The sequence below is a fragment of the Carcharodon carcharias genome, chromosome 1 (assembly GCF_017639515.1).
Source record: "Carcharodon carcharias isolate sCarCar2 chromosome 1, sCarCar2.pri, whole genome shotgun sequence".
Taxonomy (NCBI): domain Eukaryota; kingdom Metazoa; phylum Chordata; class Chondrichthyes; order Lamniformes; family Lamnidae; genus Carcharodon; species Carcharodon carcharias.
The window spans coordinates 19,706,157-19,720,289 of NC_054467.1; the positions used below are offsets into that span (position 1 = coordinate 19,706,157).

Sequence of the window (14,133 nt, forward strand, 5' to 3'; positions counted from 1 at the left end):
GCAATTTTATTGTGGAGTAAATCAGATAGCAACCTCCAATGTCTGCACTTGGACAATACAATGCAGAACTGGTACCCCAGTGATGGACTTGGCATTAACATTTGTATAAGAACTTGAAGTTGCAGTATTTAACTACGTGTTACTCAGCAAACATGTCAGAGAAAAGCTGGGGCTTGACCATTCAAGTGCAAGTGATATTTATTTTATTTGTTCCTGGGCTGTGGACATCTCTGGCAAGGTCAGTGTTTGCCACCCATCCCTTATTACCTTTGAGAAACTGATGGTGTGTCATGTTTGTAAACTGGTGCAGTTCATATGATGTAGGTACACCCACAGTGCTGGTAGGAAGGGAGGTCCGGGATTTTGACGTGGTGTAATTGAAGGAACAGTGATGTGTTTCCAAATCCAAATTGTATGTGACTTGGGTGGGAACGTACAGGTGGTGGTGTTCCTATGCGCTTGCTACTCTTGTTCTTCCAGGCCTGATAAGTCTTAATTACTGCTAAACAGGCTTTCTACACTGAAAATTAACTTTTACAAGTGTGGAGTATCATTCCTTCAGATTTTAGTCATTGTTGGAGATTTTAAAAAGTTATTTTTTACTTTGTCTTTGTCTCTTTGATCTCTCAATCACATCTTTCTTTCACTTTTTATTTTGTGTTACGTATCTGATTTTACATTGAATTAAAAATGCTAACTTACACTTCATAATTTAGACTCTGCATGTCTTTGGTAGGTATTCTTCAATCTGATTGGTTGAAGAGGTATGCTGTTACTTGCCCTATCGCACAGTTCCTAGATCCTTGTAGAGGGTGCTGCACTGTATCAGATTCCAAATGACTGTAAATTGCACTCTCAAGCCCATTGAAAGCCTATGGGCAGTTGTAAACATATTGGACAGGGAGTGCCATTCATTCACCATTAACCGCAAAATCCAGATCAAATAGAAATAAAGAGTGGATAAAAGATTGGAGATAGAAAGAAAAATTTAGAGGAAGAAATAGATTTTTTTTAAATGCAATTTAAATTGATGGATTTAAATGAAAAAGGATCGAAGGAAGCTCATGTGGAGCATAAATACCAACATGGACATTGTGACAACATTTAACCCTGAAGCAGTACAGTAAGGAACTTTTGTAATTTCTTTAAAACATCTGTGGAATCTGTAATTTGTTTTAAAAATGTTTGAAAGGAACTTTTAAGAGTTTGCATCAGTTGTAAGTGGATCATTTGTAATTTTCTTGGATAATAAGCAATAGTGGTCCATGTGACCTGGCAACCCTTGACCTGGAAGCAGTACCAGGAAGGAAGTTACGATACGGATGACATGTGGCCTGAGACAAAGAAGCTGCTGCAGGGCAAGAACATAGAAGGCACATTTACAAGAAGCTGTGTGTGTAATACAATTAAAAAGGACAGAAAGCTGAAGACAGGTTTAGCGCAAAGATTGTAAATTAACAATTTTAAGGCTATTCTTCAATTTTGCCAGAGCCGACCAGAGGGTTTAACAAGGTTTATTAAAGGAGGCCTGGGAATTTGTGTCATCAAGACTATCGTGAGCCTATCTAAGAAGGTTCTGCAGGCATGTATCATTCTGGAGACGAGTGTCTCCAGGGACCTTGGGCAGACTATGGCTGTCGGTGAATGTGACTTGAGGCCCGAATCAATTGAGAGGGAATGTGAGAGATCCTATAGACCAGAGGCCAAGTTAGAGAACTTTGAAACTGCATGTGGTGCCACATGTCTGTGGGAGTGATGAGGATGCTTGTGGTTGTGTAAGATGTATCTTTGTTGTATTGACTATTGAAAGTGAAATTTACCTTTCTATTTGAAGTAACATTTGCCCATTAATTTACGGTTAATTTGCATTGGTTCTGATTCATGTTAAAGTAAAAGTAACGAAAAATGAAATCTTATTGGTAATTTCTTCATTTAGGGGTTGTTGGTACATTTGGTAATTTTGGTTTATAATTTCCCCACAAGGATTATAACAGCATGGTGAGCTGAATGGTCAGTTTCTGTTCTATAAACATTTTGCAAAAAGAAAATTTGTTTTAAATCTCCAACAACAATTGAAACCTGAAGGAATAAGATTCCACACTTATAATAATTAATTTCCATTGACCTTACAGTTATTTTCACAGCCAAATCTGGGCATTTATAATTTCAGTGATGAGAGAGAATTTTAATATAATGCCAGTGATTTCAACACATTGAATGTTCAATCAGAATTCAGACTCCAAATATTTCATGGGTTAATTTTTATGCTGAATCACTTTTACACTGTGCAAAGTTGTTTTTTTCTATTTAGATTCACTGTTACTTTTCTTAACATTTTTTCCAGATGATATATCAACAGGCAAACCCCAAGGTGCAATACGAATATATTTTACCAACTGACAACATTGTCAGCAGCCATTCACTGTCACATACAACAGGTCAACATTTAGGTAAAATCTTGTTCTTCCTTCCTTCCAAGACAATGGGCAGAATTTTGCCCTGGTCGGGTGGGCTCGGTAGGGGTGGTCAGGAAGCCGATTGCCACCCGCGATCGGGGCCGGACTGTGATTTCACACTGGTGGGCTAATTAAGGGCTGCCCAGCGTGAAACACGAGCTGCAGCGCTGCCTGTATGGGGGTGGGGAGGAGGACAAGTGTGAAATTCGCGCATGCACACTGGTGCATGCTGGAAAAGCTCCCTGAGGCACAGAGCTACCTCAGGGAGATGAGCAGTTTTGAAAATAAAAAATAAAGATTTTTAAAATGTTAACAAACATGTTCAGTCATGTTAGAAATTAGGATGAATTTTTTTTTAACGACTGAACAAAACCTCATCCCGCCCGTGGAAGAAGTTTCACAAAAAATGCAAAGGCCGCCAGGCCTTTTCGCCTGTCCGCCAACCGTAAAGTTGGACTGGCAGCAGAATATTTAAATCAATTGAATTGTTTATGGCCTTAATAGAGCTTTTAATTGTCAGCAGGTGCGCTGCCAATTCCCGCACACGCCCACCGAACGAAATATCGCGTTACTGCACGTTAACATCGGGAAGCTCACTTGACATCATCGCGCACCGTTTTACACTCGTTTGGGTCATAGGTCACTCTACCCCACACACCATACATCACACTAACCCGCATTCCATATACCTCTCCAGCACCTCATAGCATATGCCATGCTACTCTGCACATCGTCCGCCACTCCACCCCATGCGCCATCCACCACTCCACCCCGTGCGCCGTCCGCCACTCGGGACCGCGCGCCGTCCGCCACTCCGGACCGCACACCATATGCCACTCTACCTCACACACTATACATCGATTTGTTAAATATACCCTTTGACCTTCTTCTCAACAACATCCAAAAATAAGTGGTATGTCACGCAGAATTTGGGCCTCAGAAATCGATAAGTGTCTGCATACTTCCTAACATGCGTTTCAAGATGTGAGAGACTGGGACCTCCCTTAGCAATTCTGATATATTTGCAAGGACTTTTTAAATTCTTCCTTGGGTTGTGGACGTCACTGTCAAGGCCAGCATTTGTAGTCCTTCCCTAATTACCCTTGAATTGGGTGGCTTGCTAGGGTATTTCAAAGGGCAGTTAAGAGTCAGCCACTTGGAGGGCTCCTGCTTTTAAATTGAAGGGCAAGTGTCCACATACTAAGAATATATCTTGGGTACCTGGCGTTTTTGAGGCCCAACAAACATGGCAAAAGTGTACCTAGTCAAAGTGGGCAGTGGTTCCCCCTGAAGAAGCTTATAGATGTCCTGCACCAACTTTAATCTGGACTGCAGTATGATGACATGGCAGAATTAATAGTATCTGCAGTGAAGTTTGCAGCAACACAGGTCATAGTCATCATCTCTCATAATTACTCCCATTGTTGCTTTGGAGAGTACCAGGTTCTAAGTCCGAGAAATAGTCATCGTTGGCTGCAAATCGCTTAAAGATTGATTGGGGGTGACCATAAATGAAGGTGCTCTCACACATCTTGAAGAGATGCCTCCATTGGTGCCATGAGTAGAGTAGCACAAGGTCAGTTGGTTGGCACTCATTTCTGCAGCAGTTCTATGTCATCGCCTGGGCCAGCACAGGTGGCAATCAGCAAGAGCCTCTGAACGCACTCGCTTCTCCTCAATAAATGGACACGGGATATATGTTACGTTATAATTTTGTAGTTCGTTTTTAAATTTTCAGTATTTTTTTTCTTCTTATTTTCCTAAGCTGTGGTTGGGTAATTCTTCAGCGTTGCTCCTGTCTGCCAGCTTTACTTCACCAAAAGTGCAGAGGAAAGCTTAAGTTTATCTCAGAGTCACCATTTAGTTGCTGTTATAAATGTTCATTTGGTGCCACAACAAGCGGGTCTGGAGATTAGTATGTTTTAAGCATAACCCATTTACTGTTAATCAATAGCTATGTACACATCCCAGGTACTGCCTGCATGAGTGCTGCCTCCATACTGGCTCTTTCAAGACTACTACACAGTCTACTATCATGTGACCCTCTCTTCTACCACGATGAGGAGAGAATGACTGCCCTTGTCATCAAGGCCGCATTTGACCAACTGTGGCATCAAGGAGCCCTAACAAAACTGGAGTCAATGGGAATCAGGTGAAAAACTCTCCACTGGTTAGAGTCATACCTAGCACAAAGGAAGATGGTTGTGGTTGTTGGTGGTCAGTCATCTTAGCTCCAGGACATCACTGCTGGAGTTCCTCCGGGTAGTGTCCTGGGTCCAACCATCTTCAGCTGTTTCATCAATGACCTTCCTTCCATCATAAGGTCAGAAGTGGGGATGTTTGCTGATGATTGCACGATGTTCAGCACCATTCGTGACTCCTCAGAGACTGAAGCAGTCCATGTCCATTTGCAGCAAGACCTGGACAATATCCAGGCTTGGGCAGATAAGTGGCAAGTAACATTCACTCCACACAAGTGCAAAGCAATTACCACCTCCAACAAGAGAGAGTCTAACCATTGCCCCTTGACGTTCAATGGCATTACCATCACTGAATCCCCCACTATCAACATCCTGGGGGTTACCATTGACCAGAAACTGAACTGGACTAGCCATATAAATACTGTGGCTACAAGAGCAGGTCAGAGGCTAGGAATTCTGTGACAAGTAACTAACATCCTGACTCCCCAAAGCCTTTCCACCATCTACAAGGCACCGGTCAGGAGTGTGATGGAGTACTCCCCACTTGCCTGGATGAGTGCAGCTGCCACAACACTCAAGAAGCTTGACACTGTCCAGGACAAAGCAGTCCGCTTGATTGACATCACAATCACAAATATTTGCCCCCTCCACTATCGATGCGCTGTAGCAGCAGTGAGTACCATCTACAAGATGCACAGCAGGAATTCATCAAGGCTCCTTAGACAGCACCTTCAAAACCCACGACCACCACCATCTAGAAGGACAAAAGCAGCAGATAGATGGGAACACCAGCACCTGGAAGTTCCCCTCCAAGTCACTCACCATCCTGACTTGGAAACATATTGCCGTTCCTTCACTATCGCTGGGTCAAAATCCTGGAACTCCCTCCCTAACAGCACTGTGGGTGTACCCACACCTCATGGACTGTAGCAGTTCAAGAAGGCAGCTCACCACCACCTTCTCAAGGGCAACTAGGGATGGGCAATAAATGTTGGCCCAGCCAGTGAAGCCCACATCCCATGAATGAATAAAAAAAATCATGCAGTGGGAAGTACAGTTCTCCAGTCCCACATTAACCCTTGCTCTGCCTAACACCTTTATACTACAATGGCATGCTGCTATTGCTTAAAGGCTTATACACAGTTACATTATTTGTCAGCTTTGCCACAAGTAAAGCCATCACTCCATCTCCTTTCCTATAATGTGCCTCTGAGACATGTGGGATGGTTACTAAGACGGGTGTAGGAATTCTATAGCATTTAACATCCAAGGCGGAATCTGCACTGAAATTCTCCTATCGTAAACTTACCAATGGTGCAGCTGAAATCCAATTTACCTGCACACTTACACCAACCTTACGGTGACAAGACAGGAGCAGTTACTCGCAGTTTGAACTGGATCTGATAACCCTCTCGCTTAGCTGCATCAGTTTGCATTTTGACTGCTGCCTACAACGTAAGATTTGAAACCTCTCTGTCTGTTCCAGGAGAGGCTTTTAACGGTCAGTTATCATACGGTGTTGATGGTGACGTGTATGTTCTTCGTGAAAGAGAGGTGGAAAACTTTGTGAGTGGAGTGCACGCAAATCAACTGCAGTCCAGAGATTACCAAACGCCTCCTGAAGAAGCGTTGCATTCCTGGGGAGAGGGGCCAAGGAAAAAGAGGGAGTTCAATTGGAAACAAATTGGAAGCAGTGAATGCACCGTCTCATGTGGAACAGGTAAGATGTCCCAAATTTAATTAACTGTTAACCTAATCCCCAGTGAGATGAGATAATTTTGCTGTGGGGCATCAGGATTTTGGACCAACAAGATTGACTATTCCCTGCCCAGGGATAAATAAAGCCATCAGTTGCTGGCTAACCTCCTCAGCACTGTGCATGATCTTTGTTACCTTCTTAGAGTATTCCACTGTGCTATCTTTCTTTGCCCCAAGCTTCAAAAGTTGTTTAAACTGCAGAGTAAAGGTACAGAAAAAATACTAAAATGTTAAAACATTTTTCATCTGGGAAATAATGCATCCTGTAACTTTATCAGTATTAAGTACAATGATTATTTATTTATATTATAGCCTTGCACTTTGGAATGGAGAGTAAGCACCAGTTAATACTTAGTGGACTTAGTGAAATTATTTAGAACAATTTTGCAAATTTCTGAGAACAGAGTTGGAATTGATCTCTTGCAATTTTTGGCAGTCAAATTATGTTATGTGCGAATGATGCAATCATATTTTCTTAAGAATGAACTGTGATACTTGTCTACAAAGGAGCACAAATATTTTGTCTAACATTTTACCATTGAATGGTAAGTTGCACAGGGTAGGGAGTGTATATATTGCTTAAGACATTGTAGTTGTGTGGTGAAGACCAGAGGGTCTTTTCCCATCCATCATTTTTCATCTGTTAGTGCGTTCATGTTTGGTTGGGATTTAATGCAGCTCCTGAAATAATTAAATGTTTTTTTGTGCAAGAAAGCATTTACCAACCACTCCTAGGGTTAAATATTGAATTTGGTGTCAATTCAACTTTGAACCATGCATTCTCCTCCTCCTTCAGGTACCATGCCCTAAGAGGGCTGTGACAACCATGGGCTTCCCTTATATCATCCCCATGACTAGCTTGGCAAAGTACTGCAGTGGTTTGCCATTGCCTTCCAGAGTATGGCTGACCAGGAGTCTCCCCCAGTCTTTTTGCCTACCATCAGGCATATTGGAAGGATTTGCAGGCTGATAATCAACATGCTTGGCCACATTATGCACCTTCCTTAGTCATCAAATCCTGAAGTGGGACTTGAACCCAGTGCTCCTGGCCCAGAGGTAGTGCTATTACCACTGTGCCATAAGACCCCTGAAACATGCATAAAGATAATAAACTGGGGTATTTAATTTATAAAGGTTTTGGTGAGCTTGACTGTTACCCAAAGTCACAATGCAATTACATCTTGTATCACTTAAATATTGTGCTTCTATATAATTGGGTTGGGAACATCACCATCTGGAAGTTCCCCTCCAAGTTACTCACCATCCTGACTTGGAAATATATCGCCGTTCCTTCACTGTCGCTGGGTCAAAATCCTGGAACTCCCTTCCTAACAGCACTGTGGGTGTACCTACACCACATGGACTGCAATGGTTCAAGAAGGCAGCTCACCACCACCTTCTCAAGGGCAACTAGGGATGGGCAATAAAATGCTTGCCCAGCCAGCAAAGCCCACATCCCATGAATGAATAAAAAAAATTATTGGCTTCAAATGCTCAATGCATTTCAAACTGCTGGAAATTACATCAAAACAGCTCCCCCCAGCTCACTCAGATAGCAATTTCTATCTCGATGCTTCAAAATGTTCTAAATCCACAACTACAACAATTACACTTTTGTGTGCATCAGTTTTTTCATCCTTACTGGTTAATCCCTTAAATCAAGTGTAGTGGTAAATTAGAGAATGCAGTCATATGCCTGCCTGTCTTCATGCTACTGATTTCATGCAGGGGATTTTATTGTGTAAACCTGTCCCCGTTTCATGAGCCATTAGCTTAAAAATAGAGGGGAACTGAAGCTCGGGAACAAGAAAATGGAGGGTAGTTGTTCCAAACTTCCTGTTATCCAGGAGTAAAGTTAGAAGTGTTGGCAGAGTCCTGGATCTGTGAGTCTGAATGGTACAGTAGTAAGTATAGGTGTAAGGATTTGCAAACTCCTTCTGAAATGGAAGTGGTGTGCACCTGCCAATGTGACTGTAAGATGGATAGCTTTGTAATCAGAAAATTGTATTCAAACGCCCAACACCTAGGGGCACAAAAAAATGGTGATGCTAAAGTAGGGAGTGTGTGGTCCTTAACTCATTCCAGGTTCTATAGACCAGGATGCCCAAGGAGATTTCTTTGAATGGAGCCTAGAGCTTGTCACTTATGAGCTTTCCTGCAGTTCTGGCCTGTTCCCTTGAATTCTATGTCACGCAGCCATGCAAGCAATGGAGTAGTTGCATTTTGAAGAAAGAAAAAGAAAACTTGCCCTCATAGCACCTTTCACAACTACAGGACGTCCCAAAGCACTTTACAGTCAATGAAGTACTTTTGATATGTAGTCACTGTTGTAATACAGGAAACATAGCAGCCAATGTGTGTATGACAAGCTTCCACAAACAACAGTGTGACAACAACCAGATAATCTGTTTTTGTGATGTTGATCGAGGGCTAGGTATTGGCCAGGACACTGGGGATAACTTCCCTGCTCCTCTTCAAAATAGTGCCATGGCACCTTCTGACATCCACTTGAGGGAGCAAACAGTTTAATATCTCATCTGAGAGAAGGCAACTCCAACAGTGCAGCATCCCATCAGTACTGCAGTGGGATGTCAGCCTTTATTTTTGTGTTCAGGTCCTGCACTGAAGGTTTGAGTCAGTAAGGGGCGGACGAGGAGACAGGCCACAAGGCTGGAGTGAGATGGAGACCGAGTGAGTCGCGAATTAGGCTCACGTGGGAATTCGGTGCATGGGGGAAAGAGGTGTTGAAAACATAGGAATTATTCTAAGTCAGGAACAGGAGCAGCTGAGCAGAAACAGGCCGGGGTGTAAACCTCACCTTTGGAGCTGAATTTGAAAAAAAAATTGCACAGTGACATCACAGGAAAATCGTAAGTTCATCGGTTGGCAAGAAATTGCTGTTAGGGAGTGTCTTTAAATAGCTGTAAATTAGGAAAGTTTATTATTTTTAAAGATGCAGCTTCTTGGATTTGAGTAAGAAACACTACGGATAAGGGGAAGTCAGGGCCAGTAACATAAAGTAAATTACGTTTACTTAAAGGAAGTGAAGACATAGCAAGACAGCTCAGTCACGTGGAATGCATGTCCTGTAATTTGTTGGAAGCCATAGACACTACTGGTGACCTAGACAACCACATGTGTAGGAAGTGCTGCCAGATGCAGAAACTTGAGCTCTGGGCTTTGGAGCTTGATCAGCAGCTGGAGTCACTGTGGTGCATCGGTGAGACTAAGAGTTACATGGATAGCACGTTCAGAGAGGTGGTCACACCGCAAATTAAGGCCATGAAGGCAGGAAGCAAATGGGTGACCACCAGACTGTCCAAAAGAACCAGGCAGGTAGTGCTGGAGTCTCCCGGAGTCCTGCTCGCTAATCAGTTTTCTGTGAGGGCTTTGGTTCCTCAGAGGAGTGCAGTCAGAGCCAAGTTTGTGGCACCGCTAGCAGCTCGGCTGTACAGGAGGGGAGGAAGAAGAAAGGAAGAGGAATAGTAATAAGGGACTCGTTAGTTGGGGAAACAGACAGGCATTTCTGCGGCTGTTGACGTGACTCCAGGCTGGTATGTTGCCTTCCTGGTGTCAGGGTTAAGGATGTCACTGAGCAGTCGCAGGACATTCTTCTGGGGGCGGATGAACAACCAGAGTTCATGGTCCATTTTGGTAGCAGTAACTTACGCAGGAAGGGGGATATGGTCCTGCAGACAGAATTTAGGGAGCTAGGTAGAAAATTAGCAAGTAAGATCTCAAAAGTAATAATCTCCAGATTACTCTAAGTGCCACGTGCAAGTGAGTACAGAAATCGGAGGATAAGGCAGATGAATGCGTGGCTGGAAAGATGGTGCAGGAGGGAGGGATTTAGATTCCTGAGACACTGGACTGAATCTGGCAGAGTTGGCACCCACAAGCTGGACGGTTTGCACCTGAACAGAGCCAGGACTGAGTTCCTTGTGGGGCATTTTGCTAGTTCTTCAGGGTTACAGGGAAAAGGCAAGAGAATGGCACTGAGTCATAATGCTCATTTGGAGAACCAGTGCAGACACAATGGGCCAAATGGCCTCCTTCTGCAGTATAAGAATTCTGTGATTCTATGATTCTGTGAAGAAACTGAATTAACATTTACATAAGTACAGATATGAGGCTTATCTCAGAGAGTGCTGAGAATGTGGGACATGCTACCACATGGATTGTAATGAATAGCATAGATGCATTTAAGGGGAAGCTAGATAAGCACACGAGGGAGAAGGATATGTTGATAGGGTGAGATGAAGTAAGATGGGAAGAGGCTTGTGTGGAGCATAAACACCAGCATAGACTAACTGGACTTATGTAATATATAAAACCTGCAGCATATTCTAAGTTTTAGGATTTTAATTGTACATTGCAGCAAGAATGCATCCTTCATTGAGTATAGTTATGGATAAGAATCAAATAATGCGAAAGCTTGGCATGGGTGTGTGATACACATGAGGCAGGTGATGGCATCATTTTGTGGCGTGCAACTGTAGTCGTTCTACCTGATATGTATTACTATTGGAAAATCTTATATTTTCAAATTATTTAAATGTGGCACCAACTCTTGCGCCTGTTCCAAGTAGTGTACACTGATGTTCCCTTGGAAGGGTGGAGTTAGGCACCATATAAATGCAACTTCCTTCCTATCTATCTTTGTATGCATCTAATGCAAAAACACTTCCAACTGCCTCACCATCATATTGGGGCTCTTTATTTGCTAACGGACTGTTTCACATTGGATTTATTGTACCCTGCTTTTGTTATGACCCTACTTTACTCTCCTTTACTGGCTGCGTGGGAGATTTCACACCCTATGACTAGATGAACTTTCCGTGCACAACATGATCCTCACAGGGAGATGAAGGTAATTATTTAAATAAGTTAATCTTGTGAACAAATTGGATACCTGCTTCATGAGACTTCATGGCTCAGTGGTGGCATTCTTATCTGTGAAACAGAAGATTATTGTTATCTACAGTATCTCATTACTGTTTGTGGGACCTAGTTCTGCACAATTTGGCCTCTGCTTCCCAGTTTTACAGCTGTGACTATATCTCAAGTGGCTCTGAAGTACCTTGGAGCATTCTGATATTATGAAAGGAACTATATAAATGCAATTTCCTTCCAATCTATCCATTTCTTAATTAGTTAGATTTTGGCAAGTGTGTTCACCGCACAGAATTAGTTCAGGGGTTTGTATTGCAGATTTTATCTAATATTTTAAATCATAAGTTTTACGAATGAGTAATGCAAAGTTAAATTGGCTTGTCTTCAGTTATTAATTTCTTTGAGGTGAATACTACTTCACAAATAGGTTTTTGGATAACCCCTCACTTTAGGCAAGAAATAAACTATATAAATGTAAGTTTTTCTTTCTTTTTGAAATTTCAGTATGTGGTCAATAATTGTGCCCAAATTTTCTTCCTGTATGCAACTGCTAATCAGAACCAAACTAGAATGCCTCCTGTGTGCATATGTTCCATATTTCCTCCCTCCATTGTACATTTTATCTTCATTGAATCCTTCCTATAGTCCTCGACCCATCCAGTTTTTTTTTCTCTGTCACTCTCCCTCCATACGTCACTCACACACATAGCTGACTGTCATCAGCAAATTTTACAAGATGGACTCTGCTATATTCTTTATGAATAATGCGAGCAGCAAGGGATCCAGCATAGCCCCCTTCAGAATTCCAATCACCACTCCTTTTGGACTTTTTTCCATTATTACTTCCTACTTTCTATATCCCAAACCATTTTTCATCCAACTGGCTAATTTGTCATTAATTGTCTTACCTTATTTTCTTGGAAAGCTTCACAGGTGCAGTTTTATTAAATAACTTCTGAAAATCAGACTTATTTATATTGCATTTTCTATGAGCTGGTGGTGGAGGGAGCCCCAGGCTGTCAATGATTATCAATGATTGAAATTTTCAGGCATTGAGGCCATTTGTGGCTCCCAACCCCGCTTGTGACGGAGGGGCACCATGTGGCATGATCTTACGGGAGGTGTTTGTTGGCCAATTAAGGACTGCGGGCAGGGTGTCCCCTCAGGAGTAGCCGGCTGCCAGTCCCAGTAGGAGGGGGTAAACTGTTGAGAACGATGATCAGCGTCTGTTAGTACATTGGCCCTGCAGTCATACTTGAGAGACGCATTCATCAGGAATTTCATGTCATTATTTTAACTGTGGTGTTCACCCATTTATTCTAAACCAGTTTAAAAAGCTTGGAGAATTGAACTCCAAATAAATGCATTCAGGATGCAGATGCTAATGTGCTATTTGAGAGACAGTGGGAGTAATTTTCACCCTCACTGCCTGGGCAGTAGGATGGACCACCCATCCACTAAAGAACCCACCAAATTTTCATCCAATTGGTGAACACTTTGCTTGACCAGATTGTCACAAGGTGGTACAGGTGAAAATTATCCTTCATGCCTTTCTATCCTACTAGAGCATGGAGATACCCTGGGGTAGGGCTATTGCTACCTATTGTCGAGCAAGTACCATCCTGAGCATGCAGAAGCAAGAACTACCTCTGGCAACTCCAGCCCGCCAGGTCAGAGTCAATGACAGCTCTGAGCACTTATTAAGAATAGCTTTGGTATTCAAGCAGCAAGGTCAGAAGTTTATGGACAAACTTGCCAAACTAATCAAATACCATCGCAGGAAAAATTCCATGTAATAAAGGACAGGTTGAGTGCGTCATTTTTATAAATAGGATCAATAGGCAGTCTATAATAAGAGATATAATTTTACATTTTCAGATGGCTGCCTTTCAGACCGTGCATCCTTCACATTCTCTGGAACAATGTATCTGGTCACACTGTGCCAGAAAAGCAGCCAGTTGTTTTTAATAACTGGAGATTTCTCTATGCGTCCTGTATTCTAATAAAACATTCCAAAATGCCGGACAGATAGGTGACCCAAAAAAGAATAATAGGACTGTTTGTACTTGATCCTTGATGCACGGAGTTTTACACAGTATGTGTTACAACTTTCTGAAATGCAAAAGGGACACTTAAAGGGTAGACACCGAGATATGCAGAATGGGTTTAACGTCTGTTAGAACAAGTAATTTTTATCCTAACCAATGTGTTTATAGACTAGCAGATAGGAAGTGTCATCCCTAGTGTGAAATATACACATATAATGTCTTTCGGGTGAGACATTAAACCAACATCCCTCTCAGGTGGGCAGAAGATCATATGGCACTTTTCAAAGAAGTACAGTGGAGTTCTCCAGATGCCTTGTCCAGCATTTATCCCTCAATGCTATCAAAGCAGCTTATTTGGTTATTTAGCTCAGCGCTATTAGCGGGACCTTGCTGTGCCCAATTTGTCAGTTTTGTTTTCCTACATTACAACAGTGATAGCAGTTCAAAAATACATCATTGGTTGTAAAGTGGTTTGGGACATCCTGAGATCATGAAAGATGCTATGTAAATGCAAGTCTTTTCCTTCAGACAGTACTGGTGCTTAGGTGCTGCATGCTCCAGCATGTAGGAGGGCTGACCTCACCTGATAACATGAAATTGTTTCACGTCATTAGTTATCCGTCGTTCCTGGAAAGCAGCAAGGGGGCAGGGACTGATCTTTGGGATCCAATAGCTAGTGAAGAACCATTAGCACATGCACACAATTCCGCACTCGTGCTCTTCCTGTCCCCACCCCAGCAGCGCTGAGTGCTGCAGTGCGTGTTTCACACTGGCTGG

The 14,133-nt window shown here is 42.6% G+C and overlaps 1 protein-coding gene across 1 annotated transcript in view; it reads left to right on the forward strand.

The window, feature by feature from the left end:
• The window catches only part of LOC121269681 (thrombospondin type-1 domain-containing protein 4-like), a 381,085-nt gene that overhangs the window by 344,183 nt on the left and 22,769 nt on the right, over positions 1-14,133 (forward strand). The window contains exons 9-10 of the mRNA XM_041174524.1: positions 2,345-2,450; positions 6,144-6,377. Coding sequence (XP_041030458.1) covers positions 2,345-2,450; positions 6,144-6,377 — 340 coding nt within the window. The remainder of the gene's footprint in view (positions 1-2,344; positions 2,451-6,143; positions 6,378-14,133) is intronic.